Source organism: Thalassophryne amazonica, chromosome 20, assembly GCF_902500255.1.
Source record: "Thalassophryne amazonica chromosome 20, fThaAma1.1, whole genome shotgun sequence".
NCBI classification, from domain to species: domain Eukaryota; kingdom Metazoa; phylum Chordata; class Actinopteri; order Batrachoidiformes; family Batrachoididae; genus Thalassophryne; species Thalassophryne amazonica.
Window position 1 is genome coordinate 12,813,343 of NC_047122.1, and position 21,908 is coordinate 12,835,250.

The 21,908-nt window shown below is 41.3% G+C and overlaps 1 protein-coding gene across 1 annotated transcript in view; it reads left to right on the forward strand.

The window, feature by feature from the left end:
* The window catches only part of sacm1la (SAC1 like phosphatidylinositide phosphatase a), a 91,064-nt gene that overhangs the window by 44,704 nt on the left and 24,452 nt on the right, over window positions 1-21,908 (forward strand). The window contains exons 11-13 of the mRNA XM_034161482.1: window positions 7,024-7,092; window positions 7,198-7,277; window positions 18,788-18,886. Coding sequence (XP_034017373.1) covers window positions 7,024-7,092; window positions 7,198-7,277; window positions 18,788-18,886 — 248 coding nt within the window. The remainder of the gene's footprint in view (window positions 1-7,023; window positions 7,093-7,197; window positions 7,278-18,787; window positions 18,887-21,908) is intronic.

Sequence of the window (21,908 nt, forward strand, 5' to 3'; positions counted from 1 at the left end):
TATAAAGAAAAGTGTAAAAATGTCTTTGTAAAACTCGCTGCAGGTGTTGTCTTCACTGCGCTTTGAGACACAGAGAGATGACAACAACTGCTTTTTAACTCAGAGCTTGCAGCATCAACCGCTAAAAGAGGGCGAAGTGGGCGGTTCAGCCGAATCCCCGACCTCCCCCTGGCTGTGGGCCAGTTTTAATGGCATACGATCAACCCACACTACCTTTGCAAAAGACTAGCCAACATATTGGGCACCCCTTGACTAGAGCATGATGGAATATTTTTTACCTTCTATCCTCTATTTTCTCTTCAAAATAATCTAAGAAATCCTGAGCAGTAAATGCAGAGCAGCTTACAAGCAGCTGCCCTTGAATGATTGTGGCCATAGTGTCAAAAAAGATCTTTGAATTATGTTAGGCCCACATTGTAGCCAATAGCCAGACACTTGTAATCCAGAATAGCATTGTGCCATGCAAAATGGAAGGCTTCTTGTTTTTAATTACCCAGTTTCACTCTGCACTTCTGGGCTTATGCTTCATGTCACTCACTGAACCAAGACATTTGCGTTTGGGTGGGTGGGTGGGGGGATACGGTAGATGGAACGGTCGTGTTCAGTAGACTTGTGAGTGCTGAGTTAAAGCTATCTGCGAAGCTGTCTACTGAATGATTATGTCCAGGAAGTGATTTCAAGATATCAGGCAGTCTGGCTCCAAGTTCATTTATGGTTGAGGAGCTGATGTAACGCCGAGACGATTAACAAGTACAGTGTGTCCCAAAAAAGTGCCATAAAATTATTTGACTCTAATTCTGAACCGCTTAATCTGAATTCTGTTTTTCTTTTCAGACATCAAGATATATCGTTAGGAAAATAATAATAGTTATATTTGATCCACACACTTTCCCACCTACAAAGAATTGAGAGGTCTGTAAGTTTTATCATAGGTACACTGCAACTGTGAGAGACAGAATCTAAAAAAAAAAAAAAAAAATCAGAAAATCGAGACAGAATCTAAAAAAAAAAAAAAAATCAGAAAATCACATTGTATGATTTTTACCCGAGGCCAACATATGGCCATCGGGTATTGGGAAGACCTGGCATCTGTCTGTCTGTCTGTCTGTCTGTCTGTCGGTCTGTCTGTCGGTCTGTCTGTCTGTCCGTCCGTCCGTCCGTCTGTCCGTCTGTCTGTCTGTCTGTGTACAGCATAAGTCCAGTTCTATTACTGCCACAGTCTTCATATTCACAGGGAACATTCTTGGGACACAGACCTTGATGTATTTTAAGAGATTTAAAAAGTCGCATTCTGTTATCCGACCCGTTTCGTGCTTGAGTGACGTGGGTGACAGCTGCACTGTGGCATCACTTGCTGTTTCTTCAAAACTGCTTTGTTTTGTGTGTTTATATACATATTTCTCATATATTATGTAAAAGCTAGCAAGAAGTAAGCACTTCTGAAACTGAAAACGCTGTTTTTGGAAACTATTAATACCTCTGAACTTATTTCTAAGACATTTTACGGAGGTTAGCATGGTGACGTCACTTCCTAGTTTAGAGACTTGCTAACTGCTTTGTTTCTGGTATATTATGTAAAAGCAAGCAAGAAATAAACACTTCTAAAACTGAAAACGCTGTTGTAACCTGATAACACCTCTGGTGTCATAAGGCATTTTGTGGATGTTAGCTTGCATGCTAACTCAAACCTAACTTCCTATGGAGTTAAATTTGTCTCATTAATATTAATATGTACAAATGCACAGAGAGTGATCTACAAATACTCCTTGATTTGCACAACATGAACAAATGATTTTATTTGAACATGTACAAATTGTACATCCCAAATTCCAGAGAAGAAACAGCGGTACAAAAATATGTTTTTTTCTAGGTATAGGGAGAAGGAAGGGTAATGAGGGTTAGGGTGTTTTTGTTTTTTGCTTTGGCTTGTAAATATATAGTATTTTGTATGTAAGTAGGTATGTGTAGGTGTATATTTATGTTTGTGTATATACGTGTATATATGTGTATGTATATGTGTATATATGTTGATGTGTGTATGTGTATGTGTATATGTATGTATATATATATATATTGATATCGGTTTAGGTGTGTAGGAATCTATGTGTATATGTGGCAAAGGGTATTACTGGTTGTGGGGAAGAAGGGGTAGGGATAAATAAGCTGATGCTTCACCCTACCCCTTTTCGGACATGTTGGGTACACAGTAGGAACTTTTTTTGTTGTTGTCTTTACTGATCTATCTTGTAATTGTTGTTGTATCAAATGTTCGAAATAAACAGTTTTCATTCATTCATTCATTCAGAAGTTGGGTCGTTGTGTGAAATGTAAATAAAAACAGAATACAATGATTTGTGAATCCTCTTCGACCTATATTCAATTGAATACACCACAAAGACAAGATAGTTAATGTTCAAACTGATAAACTTTATTGTTTTTGTGCAAATATTTGCTCATTTTGAAATGGATGCCTGCAACACATTTCAAAAAAGCCAGGACAAGGCAACAAAAGACTGGGAAAGTTGATGAATGCTCAAAGAACACCTGTTTGGAACGCCAAAAACCAAGATTGAATGCCTGTGACCTTCGATCCCTCAAGCGACACTGCAATAAAACTGAGATCATCGCATAAAGGATCATCAGAAAACCATTGTCAATTAACACAGTTTGTCGCTACATCAACAAGTGCAAGTTAAAACTCTACCATGCAAAGTGAAAGCCATACATCAACAACATCCAGAAACGCCGCTGCCTTCTCTGGGCCCGAGCTCATTTGAATTGGATAGATGCAAAGTGGAAAAGTGTGCTGTGGTCTGATGAGTCCACATTTAAAATTGTTTTTGGAAATCATGGACGTCGTGTCCTCTGGACAAAAGAGGAAAAAGACCATGCAGATTGTTACCAGCGCAAAGTTCAAAAGCCAGCATCTGTGATGGTATGGGGGTGTGTTAGTGCCCATGGCATGGACAACTTACACATCTGTGATGGCACCAACAATGCTGAAAGGTACATCCAGGTTTTGGAGCAACACATGCTGCCATCCAAGCAACGTCTTTTTCAGGGACGTCCCTGCTTATTTCAGCAAGACAATGCCAAGCCACATTCTGCACGTTACAACAGCGTGGCTTCATAGTAAAAGAGTGCAGGTACTAGACTGGCCTGCCTGCAGTCCAGACCTGTCACCCATTGGAAATGTGTGGTGCATTATGAAGCACAAAATATGACAACAGAGACCCCGGATTGTTGAACAACTGAAGTTGTACATCAAGCAAGAATGGGAAAGAATTCCACCTACAAAGCTTCAACAATTAGTGTCTTCAGTTCCCAAACGCTTATTGAGTGTTGTTAGAAGGAAAGGTGATGTAACACAGTGGTAAACAGCTTTTTTTTTAAACATGTTGCAGGCATCCATTTCAAAATGAGCAAATATTTGCACAAAAACAATAAAGTTTATCAGTTTGAACATTAAATGTCTTGTCTTTGTGGTGTGTTCAATTGAATATAGGTTGAAGAGGATTTACAAATCATTGTATTCAGTTTTTATTTATATTTCAGACAACGTCCCAACTTCACTCGAATTGGGGTTGTACGTAAGGCAACTGGATCGTAATAATTAATTAAACGACTGCAAATTATAAATAACACAATGCTCATACAGTGAGGGTATTTTAGCATTGCGTTATATTTAAATAATTAATTTGCATTTATTTAATATTTGATCACCTACCAACCAGCAAGAATTATGGCTCTCACAGACTTGTTCGTTTTTCTTGAAGAAGCCCTCCTATGCTGCACTGTTAACCTGTATTAATCGCAACGGTTTGACCTTTTTACCTCTGTAAAAGACACCTGTCCACACAATCAATCAATCACACTTCAACCTATCCACCATGGCCAAGACCAAAGAATTGTCTAAGGATGTCAGTGACAAAACTGTAGACCTGCACAAGGTTGGGATGGACTACAGGACAACAGGGATGCAGCTTGGTAGAAGACAACAGCTGTTGGAGTAATTATTAGAAAATGGAAGAAACACAAATGACTGTCAATCTGCCTCAGTCTGGGGCTCCATGCAAGATCTCTTACTGAGAGGTCAGGAATCAGCCTAGAACAACACAGGAGGACCTGGTCAATGATCTGAAGAGACCTGGGTCCACCGTCGCAACGATTACATTAGTAACACATTACAGCATCATGGTGTAAAATCTTGCAGTTCAGCAAGGTCCCCCTGCTCAAGCCAGCACATGTCCAGGCCCGTTTGTAGTTCACCAGTGACCATCTGGATGATCCAGAGGGGGCATGGGGGAAGGTCATGTGGTCAGATGAGACCAAAATAGAGCTTTTTGGTATCAACTCCACTCACCATGTTTGGAAGAAGAAGGATGATTTCAGCTCCAGGAACACCATCACAACCATGAACCACAATGGTGGAAACATCATACTTTGGGGGTGCTTTTCTGGAGGACGGCACCGTCTTGAAGGGAGGATGATGGGGTAATGCATCGTGGGATTTTGGCAAACAACCTCCATCCCTCAGTAAGAGCATTGAAGGTGGATCGTGGCTGGGTCTTCCAACATGACAATGATCCGAAACACACAGCCAGGGCAACTAAGGAGGAGCTCTGTAAGAAGCATTTCATGGTCCTGGAGTGGCCTAGCCAGTCTCCAGGTCTGAACCCCAACAGAAAATCTTTGGAGGGAGCTGAAACTCCATGTTGCCCAGTAACAGCCCTGGAACCTGAAAGCTCTGGAGAAGATCTGTATGGAGGAGTGGACCAAAATTACTGCTGCAGTGTGCAAACTTGGTCAGGAACTACAGGAAACGTCTGACCTCTGTAATTGCAAACAAAGGTCTATACTAAATATTTAGTTCTGTTTTTATATTGTATCAAATACTTATTTCATGCAATAAAATGAAAATAATTTAAAAATCATACAATGTGAATTTCTGGATTTTTTTTTTTTTTTTTATTCTGTCTCTCACAGTTGAAGTGTACTTACGATAGAAATTACAGACCTCTCCATTCTTGAAGGTGGGAAAACTTGCAAAATCTACAGTTTGAGACTGATTCAACGACGATGCCAGAAACTGGTGGAATTCTACTTTGAGACTTTTTTTCCTTTAGGGTTACTCAAAAGATAATGTGTATGGTGGCAACACGAGAACACTTCAGGATCTAAAGACAGCAATCACAAGCTTTACACTCAGGTTGAATGAATGTCTGAACCGCCTTGGTGCACATATTGACACACCTTTTGAATGCCAGAACTGTTACAAACAGGTGAAAATATAAATGAACACCAGAGATAAAATTTCCTGAGATATGCTTCAAGATGACATGTGACAGATATCAGTATCCAAAAGTGTATAGATTTTCTATGGCTTTATTTTTGTGGCGCTTTTTTTGGACACCCAGTAAGTCGTCCCAGTGGACAGGGTAGTGAAACTGTAAACTTAGAGTGATCTGAAACGGCTAATGTAATAAACAATATCGATATCTGAAACGGTAATTAAATAAACAAGGACCAATTCCAGGGTGGTACCACAGCTGTGGGATGATCTCTGTGTGTGTTGTTGAAATCCCAGCATTTCCAGAGTCATTTTAACTCTGTCTGATTGTGTAGCAGCAGTCGGTGTGTCGTCTTTTTACTCTCCTTGTGTAAACTGTGGGTGGATGGCTCTCAGAGTTATTTTAACTCTGTCTGATTGTGTAGTAGTAGTCAGTGTGGCATCTTTTTACTCTTGTTGTATAAACTGTAGATGGGTGGCTTTCAGAGTTGTTTTGACTCTGTGTGATTGTGTAATAGCAGTCAATGTGTCATCTTTTTACTCTTGTTGTGTAAACTGTAGATGGATATTTTCCAGAGTTATTTTAACTCTGTGTCTGATTGTGTAATAGCAGTCAGTGTGTCATCTTTTTACTCTTGTTGTGTAAACTGTAGATGGATGGTTTCCAGAGTTATTTTGACTCTGTGATTGTGTAATAGCAGTCAGTGTGTCATCGTTTTACTCTCGTTGTGTAAACTGTAGATGGATGGTTTCCAGAGTTATTTTAACACTGTGTCTGATTGTGTAATAGCAGTCAGTGTGTCATCGTTTTACTCTCGTTGTGTAAACTGTAGATGGATGGTTTCCAGAGTTATTTTAACTCTGTGTCTGATTGTGTAATAGCAGTCAGTGTGTCATCTTTTTACTTTCATTGTGTAAATTGTAGATGGATGGTTTCCAGAGTTAACTCTGTGTTTAATTGTGTAATAGCAGTCAGTGTGTCATCTTTTTACTCTCGTCGTGTAAATTGTAGATGGATGGTTTCCAGAGTTATTTTAACTATGTGTTTGTGTAATAGCAGTCAGTGTGTCATCTTTTTACTCTTGTTGTGTAAACTGTAGATGGATGGTTTCCAGAGTTATTTTAACTCTGTGTCTGATTGTGTAATAGCAGTCAGTGTGTCATCTTTTTACTCTCGTTGTGTAAACTGTAGATGGATGGTTTCCAGAGTTATTTTAACTCTGTGTCTGATTGTGTAATAGCAGTCAGTGTGTCATCTTTTTACTCTCGTTGTGTAAATTGTAGATGGATGGTTTCCATAGTTATTTTAACTATGTGTTTGATTGTGTAATAGCAGTCAGTGTGTCATCTTTTTACTCTCGTTGTGTAAACTATAGATGGATGGTTTCCAGAGTTATTTTAACTCTGTGTCTGATTGTGTAATAGCAGTCAGTGTGTCATCTTTTTACTCTCGTTGTGTAAATTGTAGATGGATGGTTTCCAGAGTTATTTTAACTCTGTGTTTGATTGTGTAATAGCAGTCAGTGTGTCATCTTTTTACTCTCGTTGTGTAAACTGTAGATGGATGGTTTCCAGAGTTATTTTAACACTGATTGTGTAATAGCAGTCAGTGTGTCATCTTTTTACTCTCGTTGTGTAAACTGTAGATGGATGGTTTCCAGAGTTAACGCTGTGTTTGATTGTGTAATAGCAGTCAGTGTGTCATCTTTTTACTCTCGTTGTGTAAACTGTAGATTGATGGTTTCCAGAGTCATTTTGACTCTCAGTTTCTCATCTACGGGAAGCAGACGATTCTCAACCTGGTAAGAGTTCCGGTTTCAAACATGGTGTTTTTTTTTTTTTTTTAAGTATTTCCTCAGGAACTGGACGGGAAAACAGTGTGTTTTATGTGTGTGTTGTGTTTTTAGGTAAACCAGAAGGGCTCAGAAAAGCCTTTGGAACAGGTCTTTGATAAGATGGTCTCCAGCATGAACAGCGGTATGCTGAAGTAAGTCTGACTCGTTTCTTTCACACATTCTTATGATGCTTTGTTTCAGGCTGCAGCTAATAATTTTTGACCAACATTTTTTGATTTGTCTATTAATTATTTTCGGACTAATTGATTATCTTTTGGTTAATTTACCGGTAAACAAAAACAAAAATTAGTGCCAATAACTTTCAACCTTGCATTCAAATATTGTGCCATAAATTGATTTTAAATATTTTTTTAAAGCCCAAAATGTAATGCATATAAAGTGCCAAAATTTAAAAAGGTACTCATGGGGTAAATAATTAAATAAATTACAGAAAGTCAGAAAATAAAATCCCAACATATTTCCGTGGGCTGCAACTGACAATTATTTTCATTTTTAATGTGTTGTTTTCTGGATTTGTCTGTTGATGGTTTGGTCCATAAAAATGACAGAAAATGTTGAAAAATTCTGATCAGTGTCTGTCAAAGCCCAAGATGATGTACTCTGTCTCGTTTTGTCCACTATCTAAAATTATTCATCTTACTGTCAGAGAGGAGGAACAAAAAAATAAAATCATATTTAAGATTAAGAAACTGATTTTATGACCTGGCCTCAAGGTGAACCACTGCATAACATCAAGTGACTCCTCTCCTCCCCCCCTTCCCAAGGATGATGAAGTTTATTATTCTCCCTCAAAATGAGGTTGAACAAGAGCAATCATAGTTTTCTGACATCCGCTAATCCGGATCCAGATCACCTCCAATTCATTGGAGTCTTCCATGCACTTGTCGCAGACCGAATGGTCCACCCCCTAAAACTTGGTCCGCCCTGCCTCCACTGTGCATGCATCATTTCAGAGCTCAGCCGCTTGTTTAAGTAAGTAGTTTTGGCGTAATCCTTCAAAGACTGTATAAAGTGAAATCTTGGTCCAGAATCTGGATCACCTCCAAAATCCATGCCCTAATACAGTTGTATGCAAACGTTTGGGCACCCCTGATAATTTTCATGATTTTCCTTTATAAATCATTGGTTGTCTGGATCAGAAATTTCAGTTAAATATATCATATAGCAGACGAACACACTGATATTTGAGAAGTGAAATGAAGTTTCTAGTATTTACAGAAAGTGTGCAATAATTATTTAAACAAAATTAGGCAGTTGCATCAATTTTTGCACCCTTGTCATTTTATTGATTTGAATACATTTAGCACTTATTATTGCGACACAAAATTGGTTTGGTAAGGTCATTGACCCTTGACCTCCTTCAGAGATGAATCCAATAATGAGAAAGGGTATTTAAGGTGGCCATTTGCAAATGTTTCCCTTCTTTGCATCTCTTCTGATGAGTGGCAGCATGGGAGCCTCTAAACATCTCTCACATGACCTGAAAACAAAGATTGTTCAACATCATGGTTGAGGGGAAGGATACAAAAAACTATCTCAGAGATTTCAGCTGTCAGTTACCACTGTGAGGAACATAGTGAGGAAATGGAAGACCGCAGGCACAGTACTAGTTATGGCCCGAAGTGGCAGGCCAAGAAAAATCTCAGGTAAGCTGAAGCGAAGGATGGTGAGAACAGTCATAGTCAACCCACAGACCTGCTCCAAAGACCTACAACATGTGCATCGTTCAACTATACAGTGCACTTTGCACAAGGAGATGCTGTAATGCAGAGGAAGCCTTTTCTGCATACACGCCACAAATCAAATCAAATCAATTTTATTTATATAGCGCCAGATCACAACAAACAGTTGCCCCAAGGCGCCTTATATTGTAAGGCAAGGCCATACAATAATTACGGAAAAACCCCAACGGTCAAAACAACCCCCTGTGAGCAAGCACTTGGCAACAGTGGGAAGGGAAAAACTCCCTTTTAACAGGAAGAAACCTCCAGCAGAACCAGGCCCAGGGAGGGGCAGTCTTCTGCTGGGACTGGTTGGGGCTGAGGGAGAGAACCAGGAAAAAGACATGCTGTGGAGGGGAGCAGAGATCAGTCACTAATGATTAAATGCAGAGTGGTGCATACGGAGCAAAAAGAGAAAGAAACACTCAGTGCATCATGGGAACCCCCCAGCAGTCTAAGTCTATAGCAGCATAACTAAGGGATGGTTCAGGGTCACCTGATCCAGCCCTAACTATAAGCTTTAGCAAAAAGGAAAGTTTTAAGCCTAATCTTAAAAGTAGAGAGGGTGTCTGTCTCCCTGATCTGAATTGGGAGCTGGTTCCACAGGAGAGGAGCCTGAAAGCTGAAGGCTCTGCCTCCCATTCTACTCTTACAAACCCTAGGAACTACAAGTAAGCCTGCAGTCTGAGAGCGAAGTGCTCTATTGGGATGATATGGTACTATGAGGTCCCTAAGATAAGATGGGACCTGATTATTCAAAACCTTATAAGTAAGAAGAAGACTTTTAAATTCTATTCTAGAATTAACAGGAAGCCAATGAAGAGAGGTCAAACAGAGTCACTTGAGGTATGTTAAAGCACATCTGGACAAGCCAGCTTCATTTTAGAATAAGGTGCTGTGGACTGATGAAACTAAAATTGAGTTATTTGGACGTAACAAGGGCCGGTATGCATAGCTGAAAAAGAACACAGCATTCCAAGAAAAACACTTGCTCCCTACAGTAAAATTTGGAGGTGGTTCCATCATGCTGTATGGCCAGTACAGGTACTGGGACTCTTAAAGTTGAGGGTCACATGAATTCCAGTCAATATCAGCAGATTTTTCAGAACAATGTTCATGAATCAAAGTTGAATGTTCTTGAAGCAAAGTTGAAGTTGCACCGGGGCTGGATCTTTTAACAAAACGACCCTAAACACTGCTCAAAATCTAAGGCATTCATGCAGAGGAACAAGTACAACGTTCTGGAATGGCCATCTCAGTCCCCAGACCTGAATATTATTGAAAATCTGTGGAGTGATTTTAAGCAGGCTATCCATGCTCAGAAACCAACAAACCTGAGATGTTTTGGAAAGTAGAAGGATCCAAAATACCTTCATCTAGAATCCAGACTGTCATTGGAAGCTATAAGCTTTTAGAGGCTGTTATTTCTGCAAAAGGAGGATCTACTGAATATTGATGTTTTTTTTTCTGTTGGGGTGCCCAAATTTATGCACCTGCCTAATTTTGTTTAAAGAATTATTGCACACTTTCTGTAAATCCTATAAACTTCATTTCACTTCTCAAATATCACTGTGGTTGTCTGCTGTATGATATATTTAACTGAAATTGCTGATCCAAACAACCAATGATTTATAAAGGAAAACCATGGAAATCATCAGGGATGCCCAAACTTTTACATACAACTGTGTCTGTCTGTAGTGCAAATTTGGTGAGAATCCATGAAGTAGTTTTGACGTAATGCTTCAAAGCCTATATAAAAGGAAATCTTGATCCAGATCACCTCCAAAATTAAATGTAGTCTTCAGTGGCCTAATATGTATTTGTGTTGAAAATTTCATCAAAATCCATGATGCAGTTTTGACATGGTCCTTCAAAGTGTATATAAAGTGAAATCTTGATCCATAATCTGGATCACCTCCAAAATTTAATGGAGTCTTCCATGGCCTAGTATGTATCTGGTGAAAATTTGGTGAGAATCTCTGAAGTAGTTTTGACGCAATACTTCAAAGCCTATATAAAGTGAATCTTGATCCAGAATCTGTATCTGGATCACCTCCAAAACTTAATGGAGTCTTCCATGCCCTAATATCTATCTGTGCTGCAAATTTGATGAGAATCTGTGAAGTATCAATCAATCAACTCAATCAACTTTTTTCTTATATAGCGCCAAATCACAACAAACAGTTGCCCCAAGGCGCTCCATATTGTAAGGCAAGGCCATACAATAATTATGAAAAACCCCAACGGTCAAAACGACCCCCTATGAGCAAGCACCTGGCAACAGTGGGAAGGAAAAACTCCAGCAGAACCAGGCTCCAGCAGAACCAGGCTCAGGGAGGGGCAGTCTTCTGCTGAGACTGGTTGGGGCTGAGGGAAAAAACCAGGAAAAAGACATGCTGTGAAGGGGGGCAGAGATCGATCACTAATGATTAAATGCAGAGTGGTGCATACGGAGCAAAAAGAGAAAGAAACAGTGCATCATGGGAACCCCCCCACAATCTACGTCTAAAGCAGCATAACCAAGGGATGGTCCAGGGTCACCCGATCCAGCCCTAACCATAAGCCTTAGCGAAAAGGAAAGTTTTAAGCCTAATCTTAAAAGTAGAGAGGGTATCTGTCTCCCTGATCTGAATTGGGAGCTGGTTCCACAGGAGAGGAGCCTGAAAGCTGAAGGCTCTGCCTCCCATTCTACTCTTACAAACCCTAGGAACTACAAGTAAGCCCGCAGTCTGAGAGCGAAGCGCTCTAATGGGGTAATATGGTACTACGAGGTCCCTAAGATAAGATGGGACCTGATTATTCAAAACCTTATAAGTAAGAAGAAGAATTTTAAATTCTATTCTAGAATTAACAGGAAGCCAATGAAGAGAGGCCAACACGGGTGAGATATGCTCTCTCCTGCTAGTCCCCGTCAGTACTCTAGCTGCAGCATTCTGAACCAACTGAAGGCTTTTTAGGGAACTTTTAGGACAACCTGATAATAATGAATTACAATAGTCCAGCCTAGAGGAAATAAATGCATGAATTAGTTTTTCAGCATCACTCTGAGACAAGACCTTTCTGATTTTAGAGATATTGCGTAAATGCAAAAAGGCAGTCCTACATATTTGTTTAATATGCGCTTTGAATGACATATCCTGATCAAAAATGACTCCAAGATTTCTCACAGTATTACTAGAGATCAGGGAAATGCCATCCAGAGTAACGATCTGGTTAGACACCATGCTTCTAAGATTTGTGGGGCCAAGTACAATAACTTCAGTTTTATCTGAGTTTAAAAGCAGGAAATTAGAGGTCATCCATGTCTTTATGTCTGCAAGACAATCCTGCAGTTTAGCTAATTGGTGTGTATCCTCTGGCTTCATGGATAGATAAAGCTGGGTATCATCTGCGTAACAATGAAAATTTAAGCAATACCGTCTAATAATACTGCCTAAGGGAAGCATGTATAAAGTGAATAAAATTGGTCCTAGCACAGAACCTTGTGGAACTCCATAATTAACTTTAGTCTGTGAAGAAGATTCCCCATTTACATGAACAAACTGTAATCTATTAGACAAATATGATTCAAACCACCGCAGCGCAGTGCCTTTAATACCTATGGCATGCTCTAATCTCTGTAATAAAATTTTATGGTCAACAGTATCAAAAGCAGCACTGAGGTCCAACAGAACAAGCACAGAGATAAGTCCACTGTCCGAAGCCATAAGAAGATCATTTGTAACCTTCACTAATGCTGTTTCTGTACTATGATGAATTCTAAAACCTGACTGAAACTCTTCAAATAGACCATTCCTCTGCAGGTGATCAGTTAACTGTTTTACAACTACCCTCTCAAGAATCTTTGAGAGAAAAGGAAGGTTGGAAATTGGCCTATAATTAGCTAAGATAGCTGGGTCAAGTGATGGCTTTTTAAATAATGGTTTAATTACTACCACCTTAAAGGCCTGTGGTACATAACCAACTAACAAAGATAGATTGATCATATTTAAGATTGAAGCATTAAATAATGGTAGGACTTCCTTGAGCAGCCTGGCAGGAATGGGGTCCAATAAACATGCCGATGGTTTGGACGAAGCAACCAATGAAAATAACTCAGACAGAACAACCGGAGAGAAAGAGTCTAACCAAATACCGGCATCACTGAAAGCAGCCAAAGATAACGATACATCTTTGGGATGGTTATGAGTAATTTTTTCTCTAATAGTCAAAATTTTGTTAGCAAAGAAAGTCATGAAGTCATTACTAGTTAAAGTTAATGGAGTACTCAGCTCAATAGAGCTCTGACTCTTAGTCAGCCTAGCTACAGTGCTGAAAAGAAACCTGAGGTTATTCTTATTTTCTTCAATTAGTGATGAGTAGAAAGATGTCCTAGCTTTACGGAGGGCTTTTTTTATAGAGCAACAAACTCTTTTTCCAGGCTAAGTGAAGATCTTCTAGTTAGTGAGACGCCATTTCCTCTCCAACTTACGGGTTATCTGCTTTAAGCTACGAGTTTGTGAGTTATACCACGGAGTCAGACACTTCTGATTTAAAGCTCTCTTTTTCAGAGGAGCTACAGCATCCAAAGTTGTCTTCAAAGAGGATGTAAAACTATTGACGAGATACTCTAACTCCCTTACAGAGTTTAGGTAGCTACTCTGCTCTGTGTTGGTATATGACATTAGAGAACATAACGAAGGAATCATATCCTTAAACCTAGTTACAGCGCTTTCTGAAAGACTTCTAGTGTAATGAAACTTATTCCCCACTGCAGGGTAGTCCATCAGGGTAAATGTAATTGTTATTAAAAAAATGATCAGACAGAAGGGAGTTTTCAGGGAATACTGTTAAATCTTCTATTTCCATACCATAAGTCAGAACAAGATCTAAGATATGATTAAAGTGGTGGGTGGACTCATTTACTTTTTGAGCAAAGCCGATAGAGTCTAATAATAGATTAAATGCAGTGTTGAGGCTGTCATTCTCAGCATCTGTGTGGATATTAAAATCGCCCACTATAATTATCTTATCTGAGCTAAGCACTAAGTCAGACAAAAGGTCTGAAAATTCACAGAGAAACTCAGTTGAAGGTGCTATATTATTTTTTTCTTTTTGAATTTTTATGCTTAAATAGATTTTGCTGGTTATTGGTGGTCTGGGAGCAGGCACCGTCTCCACGGGGACGGGGCAACGAGGGGACGGCAGGGGGAGAGAAGCTGCAGAGAGGTGTATAAGACCACAGCTCTGCCTCCTGGTCCCAACGCTGGACAGTCACAGTTTGGAGGATCCAAGAAAAATTGGCCAGATTTCTAGAAATGAGAACTGCTCCCTCTAAAGTGGGATGGATGCCGTCTCTCCTAACAAGACCAGGTTTTCCCCCAGAAGCTTTGCCAATTATCAATGAAGCCCACCTCATTTTTTGGACACCACTCAGACAGCCAGCAATTCAGGGAGAACATGCGGCTAAACATGTCACTCCCGGTCCGATTGGGGAGGGGCCCAAAGAAAACAACAGAGTCCGACATTGTTTTTGCAAAGTTACACACCGATTTAATGTTAATTTTAGTGACCTCCGATTGGTGTAACCGGGTGTCATTACTGCCGACGTGAATTACAATCTTACCAAATTTACGCTTAGCCTTAGCCAGCAATTTCAAATGTCTTTCGATGTCGCCTGCTCTGGCCCCCGGAAGACAATTGACTATGGTTGCTGGTGTCGCTAACTTCACATTTCTCAAAACAGAGTCGCCAATAACCAGAGTTTGATCCTCGGCGAGTGTATCGTCGAGTGGGGAAAAACGGTTAGAGATGTGAACGGGTTGACGGTGTACACGGGGCTTCTGTTTAGGGCTACGCTTCCTCCTCACAGTCACCCAGTCGGCCTGCTTTCCCCGACTGCCCGGGATCTGCCAGGGGGGAACTAGCGGCAGCTAAGCTACCTTGGTCCGCACCGACTACAGGGGCCTGCTAGCTGTAGAATTTTCCACGGTGCGGAGCCGAGTCTCCAATTCGCCCAGCCTGGCCTCCAAAGCTAGACGAATAGCTGCACTTATTACAAGTACCGTTACTGCTAAAGGAGCCGAGGAATAACTAAACATTTCACACCCAGAGCAGAAAAGTGCGGGAGAAACAGGAGAAGCCCCATGCTAAATCGCTAAGAGCTAGTAGCTACGCAACCTAGCGGATTCCTAAAAACACACAAAGTGAATAATGTGGTAAATAATTTAAAGGTGATTCAGCAGAAGGAGTGGCCCCAATCAAGGCACCAAACAGGCCATGAAGCAGCACAGGCAACGCACGTCAACAGCAAACGCACTGTCGTGCGTTCGCTATTTCGCTATATAAAGTGAAACTTGATCCAGATCACCTCCAAAATTTAATGAGAGTCTTCCATGGCCTAATACAGTGGTCTCCAAACTATTCCAGAAAGGGCTGAGAGGGTGCAGGTTTTCTTTGCAGCCACTGACTCCAGCAGGTTATTTCACTGATGAACTCATCCCACCTGCTCCAAGTGATGTTAATCAGTGAAATCACCTGCTGAAGTCAGTGGCTGCAAAGAAAACCTGCACCCTCTCAGCCCTTTCTGGAATAGTTTGGAGACCACTGGCCTAATATGTATCCGTGGTGAGAATCCATGAAGTAGTTTTGATGTAATCCTTCAAAGACTATGTAAAGTGAAACTTGATCCAGAATCCGATCTGGATCACCTCCAAAATTTAATGGGCTCTTCCATGGCCTTATATGCATCTGTGGTGAAAATTTCATCAAAATCCATGCAGTTTTGACATAATCCTGCTAACAGACAGGCAAACGCAGGTCATTTCATTACATTCCTGAAAAGGTTTCAGGGTGAGAAATGGACAAAATAACAAACAATCCTTCAGGATTCTTCTACTACTACTACTACTATCAGATAAAACTGCTAAAAGACAGTCTGTTTACCTAAGACTCTTCAGGCATAAACACTATTAAAATAAAACTGCTTCTCACCCTGACTAAAAAGATTTAGACTGCTTTTCCAAAACAAGTAGTTACAGTATTTACAAAAGTTAGATATTCAAAATCAGGAGATTCTTGCTTGACTGTCCAAACACACACACACACACACACACACAGCATCAGGTTGGGAGCAGGGAGAAGGCGTTGGCGTTAGTTTCAGCCTCCCTTTTAAATTCAGTGCCTCCATTGCTGGACCAATCAGCCGGTGCCACCTGTATCAAGGTCACCTGGTGAGGGAAACTTAGAACATGGGGTGAACAGCACCTCACCCAGGTGGAGAGGGTAAACACACTTACACACCGCAAACATACCAAATGTAACCCGGGTCATAACACTGAAGTCAGAGTATTTACCACATTAAAAAAAAAAAGTGAAAACAATTAATAGTTGGCAATTACTTTGGTAACAGTTAATTGCAGCTTCACATTCACATTATTGCAGCTCTGGGTGTCTTCCTGAAATGCTTCATCAAGGTTAATTGAACATCACATCCCCAGTTGTTCGTGTAGACATGGATATAGTTATTTCAACAATGACAGGTTTATACGTATTTATGTGTTTAGGGGGGTTAAAAACCCTTGTTTTGTATTGTATTTGTGTTCCTCAAGCTCACATCCTCTACCAGAGGCCTTGGAGTTTTGCGGAGTATCTTAGCTGTTCCTAGGACTGCACTCTTGTGGACAGAGACCTCTGATGTTGTGGCTGGAATCTTCTGGAGCCACTCTTCCACTGTGGCGGTCACAGCTCCAACTGTTCCGATTACCAGTTTGAACACTTTGGACTTTGTCTTTCACATCTGCTCCAGTTGCTCCTTCAGCCCTTGGTACTTTTTTATTTTTCTCGTGCTCCTTCTTTCTGATGTTGCTGTCAGCTGGGATTGCCACATCATTCACAATTGTGGTCTTGTTTTCCTTGTCAAACACCACTATGTCTGGTTGGTTGGCCAGCAGCTGCTTGTCTCCCTGGAATTGAAGTCCCACAGGACTCTAACCCTGTCATTCACAAACACCTTTGGTGGTGTCTTCCATTGGGACTTGGGGGCTTCTAATCCGTATGCGGCACAGATGTTCCTGTACATGATTCCTGACACTTGGTTGTGCCCCTCAGTGTATGCTGTCCCAGCTTGCATCTTGCATCCTGTTACTATGTGCTTGACTGTCTCTGGGGTGCGTATGCACAACCTGCAAATTGGTTCCTGTCAGCTGTGGTAGACAGCTGTCTCTATGGATCTGGTGCCTAGGGCTTGTTCTTGTGCTGCCATGATCAGAGCCATTTCCTCTCCAGAGAATTCACCTGCATAATAATAATGTCTGTTGTAGTCTTTACCCTGTTCAGTAAAGTGAAACCTGATTATGCTCACATTCAAACTTACCATAGATGCACTAATTTGGGATGTCGTTGACATTTGATGAAAATGAAATGAATCTTTTTCAGCTTATCATGGGCACAAGAAAGTGTGACTGATGCACTTCTTCTTTCCACTCCCATTTGGAGTGGCCACAGCAGATCATTCATTTCATCTCACCCTGTCCTCTGTCACACCAACCACCTGCATGTCCTCCCTCAGCACATCCATAGACCTCCTCTTTGGTCTTCCTCTTCTCCTCCTGCCTGAGGGCTCCATCCTCATCATCCTTCTCCCTATATACCCTCCTCTGCACATGTTCAAACCATCTCAATCGTACCTCTCTGACTTTGTCTCCAAACTATCCCACCTGAGCTTTCCCTCTGATATGTTTATTTCTAATCCTGTCCATCCTTGTCACTCCCAAAGAAAATCACATTGTCTTCAGCTCTGCCTCCTGTCTTTTTGTTAGTGCCACCGTCTCTAAGCCGTACAACATAGCTGGTCTCACTACTGTCTTGTTGACTTTCCCCTTCACTCTTGCAGATATCCTTTGGTCACAAATCACTCCTGCCACCTTTCTCCACCATCTCCACCCTGCCTGCACTCTCCTCTTCACCTCTCTACCACACTCTACATTACTTTGGACAGTTGACCTCAAGTATTTAAACTCATCTACTTCCACCACTTCCACTCCTTGTAGCCACTGCACTATTCCACCGGGCTCCCTCTCATTCACACAGATGTATTGAGTCTTGCTCCTACTGACTTTCATTTCTCTGCTCTCCAGAGCATATCAATATCTCCACATTTCCAGGCTTGACTCAACCTGCTCTCTACTCTCACTACAGATCACAGTGTCATCTGAAAACATCATAGAGACTCTTGGCTGATCTCAACCATCAACCTGTCCATTGCGATTGCTAATAAGAAAGGACTCAGAGCTGATTCTTGATGTAATCAAACGTCACCTTGAATGAATGCCATTCATATTGTGCATCTCACTGCTGTCACACTTCTTTCTCCTTATGCTTTCCTGGACATCATCTTTCCACCACCAAGTCTCCTTGTCTTCCTTCTGCTGTCCAGATGTCACACCCAGTACCTTTCCAGCTGTTTCCCTCACAACATCTGCAGTTCTTTTCTAGTTGTCCAAAAGTGCTTCCCCTCCATGCAGTCCTTGTCTTACCTGCTAACTCAATTTCACACAATTCTTCCTCCCTCAGCTTCCACCATCTGATCTTTTCTTGAGCTATGTCTCTCTGCCTCTTCTTCAACTCTAAAGTCATCCTACCAACCACCATCTGATGCTGTCTAACTACACTCTCCCAACCACCACTTTACAGTTTCCAATTTCTTTTAGCTTGCATCTCCTACAAGAAATGTCATCCACCTGTGTGCACCTTCCTCCACTTTTATGTCACCCTGTGCTCCTCCCTTTTCCTGAAGTAGGTATTCACCACAGCCATTTCCAAGATTTTTCGGCCTAACTACCCACAGCTTTGCCCTGGCTGGGGATCAGGTCGATAGTATTTGGGACTAATAATGTGACTAATAATGCTTTGAATTTGTTTTTGTGTTTTATCTCCCATAGTTACATAGCCTTTGACTTCCACAAAGAGTGCAGCCACATGAGATGGGATCGCCTCCAGATCTTGGTGGATGCTGTTGCTGAGACACAAGATGAATACAGGTCATTTCTGGGTGATTTACTTGAAGATAGACTACATACATATCATAATACAATACCAACAATGGTACAATTGTAATGTGATACTTTGTCATACCATATGAACTTCCATACATTGCAGTATTCTGGTTAAATTACTGCAAATTTTAAAATGGATCACAGAAAACAACTTGTGTCCCTCTTGGGCATTCTAATATTTACATCACATTATATACAGTGAGGCAAATAAGTATTTGGATCCACTGTCGATTTTGCAAGTTTTCCTAAATACAAAGAATGGAGATGTCTGTAATTTTTATCGAAGGTACACTTCAACTGTGAGAGACAGAATCTTAAAAGGAAAAAAAATCACATTGTATGATTTTTAAATAATTAATTTGCATTTTATTGCATGAAATAAGTATTTGATCACCTACCAATCAGCAAGAATTCTGGCTCTCACAGACATGTTAGTTTTTCTTTAAGAAGCCCTCCTATTCTGCACTCTTGTATTAATTACACCTATTTGAACTTGTTACCTCTATAAAAGACACCTGTCCACACAATCAATCAGTCAATCACACTCCAACCTGTCCACCATGGCCAAGACCAAAGAGCTGTCTTGTAGACCTGCACAAGGCTGGGATGGGCTACAGGCAACAGCAAGCAGCTTGGTGAGAAGGCAACAACTGTTGCCCGTAATTATTAGATAATGGAAGAAACACAGATAACTGTTAATCTTCTCGGTCTGGGGCTGCATGCAAGATCTCACCTTGTGGGGTAAGGATGACTCTGAGAAAGCCCAAGAACTACACGCGAGGACCTGGTCAGATTGCCCGAAGACAGCTGGGACCATAGTCACAAAGATTCATGACTAACACACTATGGCACCACAGGCCAGCAAGGTCCCCCTTCTCAAACCAGCAAATGTCCAGGCCCATTGAGTTCCCAGTGACCATCTGGATGATCCAGAGGAGGCATGGTAGAGGTTATTTGGTCAGATGAGACCAAAAATAGAGCTTTTTGGTGTATCAACTCCACTCTCTGTGTTTGGAGGAAGAGAACAACCCCAAGAAACACCGTCCCAAACATGAAGCATGGGGAAACTCATGGAAACATCATTTTTGGGGGTGCTTTTGGCAAAGGGGACATTTCCTACATCTCCTACACCGCACCGCACTGAAGGGATGGATGGGGTCATGTATCACGAGATTTTGGCAAACAACCTCCTTCCCTCAGTAAGAGCATTGAAGATGGGGCGTGGCTGGGTCTTCCAGCATGACAGTGACTCAAAACACACAGCTAGGGCAAATAAAGCCCCTTTCACATTGGCGTATTTGTAGAGCTGCTCATTGTGGCGTATTGTCTACGCTGAGTTGAGCAGCTCTCCGCTTACTTTTTTCAGCTCTACGTCGGCTTTTTGCTCCCTACGCAGCAGTATGTTGAGGGCTGCGCGCGTAGGACGGAAGAAATTAAACATGCTTAATTTTCTTCAGCGTAGAGCGCTGGACACAGTTTTAAGCAGGTCTGCGCAGCACAGCGTTACTGCATACAAGTCTGTGTAACACGGCGCTCCTGTAAACAACCAAAAACTGGGTGTTGCATCCAGAGGGCTTAGCTGAGAACATGAGAACAGGATCACACAGCCCACAGCGCCTGTGTGTGATCAGAACAGGGAATTGAACCTCAACTCAGAAATCCAGAAACACAACAGAAACAGTAGGTCGGTCGCTCGCGTTCTCTCTCTCGCGCTCTCTCTCTCTCCCTCACTCTCTCTCTCTGTGTGTGTCTGATCAAACCTTCAACTTCAAAATAAAAGTGCACTCGCTGCATGTCAGTGCGCTCATCAAACGCCCTGATTGATCAGGTCTGATCAAACCTGAAATGAGTTGTGACTCTTTAAAATAAAAGCCTCGTCGCTGCATGTCGGTGCGATCATCAGAAGCCCTGATTGATCAGGTCTGATCAAACCTGAAAGGTGCTGTGACTTTAAAATAAAAGCCTCATCGCTGCTTGTCGGTGCGCTCATCAGACGACCTGATCGATCAGGTCTGATCAAATCAGCGGGCCTGATCCGAGCAACCGGAGGTTTAAAAGTTTAGAGAGTCACAGCGCTTCATTCACGGCAGCATTTACCACAGCCGGACTCAGCAGCATCTGGACACAATGAAAATGATCCACCAAGACAAAAAAAAAATAATAATAATGTTAAATGACTCTGTTTCTGAGCCGCACCACACGTGCAGTAGAGAACAGAGTGCACTTCCACAGAGGCAGAAAATAGCAGCTTTAGCTACATACATGACAGTAATGAAACTGTAAAACCCTCATGATACAGTCCACTGTTTTCCAAGTGCAGTGACGTTATGCACAGCCGGCAGGAGTGAACTGGTTTTAAATAGCGGCAAGGTAAGCGCGCCTGTGTGCACACATTAAAAAGCAAACACACGCAGCTGCAAGCAGATCTACGAACATGGAAAAAGGCTGAGTACGTGTGCATTTCGGGCGTATTTAAATGAAACACAACACTGCAATACAAGCTCTACGAATACACCAATGTAAAAGTGGCATAAGGAGTGGCTCCATAAGAAGCGTTTCAAGGTCCTGGAGTGGGCCTAGCAAGTCTCCAGGCCTGGACTCAATAGAAAATCTTTGGAGGGCCCTTTATATACACTCTTTGTAGGATTATGTCAAACCTATTTCACAGATTCTCACTAAATTTGCACCACAGATAGGTATTAGGGCATGGAATACTCCTCTGAATTTTGGAGGTGATCCGGATCCGGATTGGCAAACGTCAGAAATTTCTGATTGCTCTTGTTCTATGTGATTTTTTTTGTTTGTTTGTTTTGTTTTGTTTCTGTGTACCTACGATTAAAAAAAATGACAGACTTCTCCATTTTGTAGGTGGGAAAACTTGCAAAATCGACAGTGAATCAAATGCTTATTTGCCTCACTGTCGTAATAGCTCAGCGGACACATTGAATTAAAACCAGTGGTATTGGTCATGGGATAATATTTATTTAATTTTAAATTTTCATTCCGG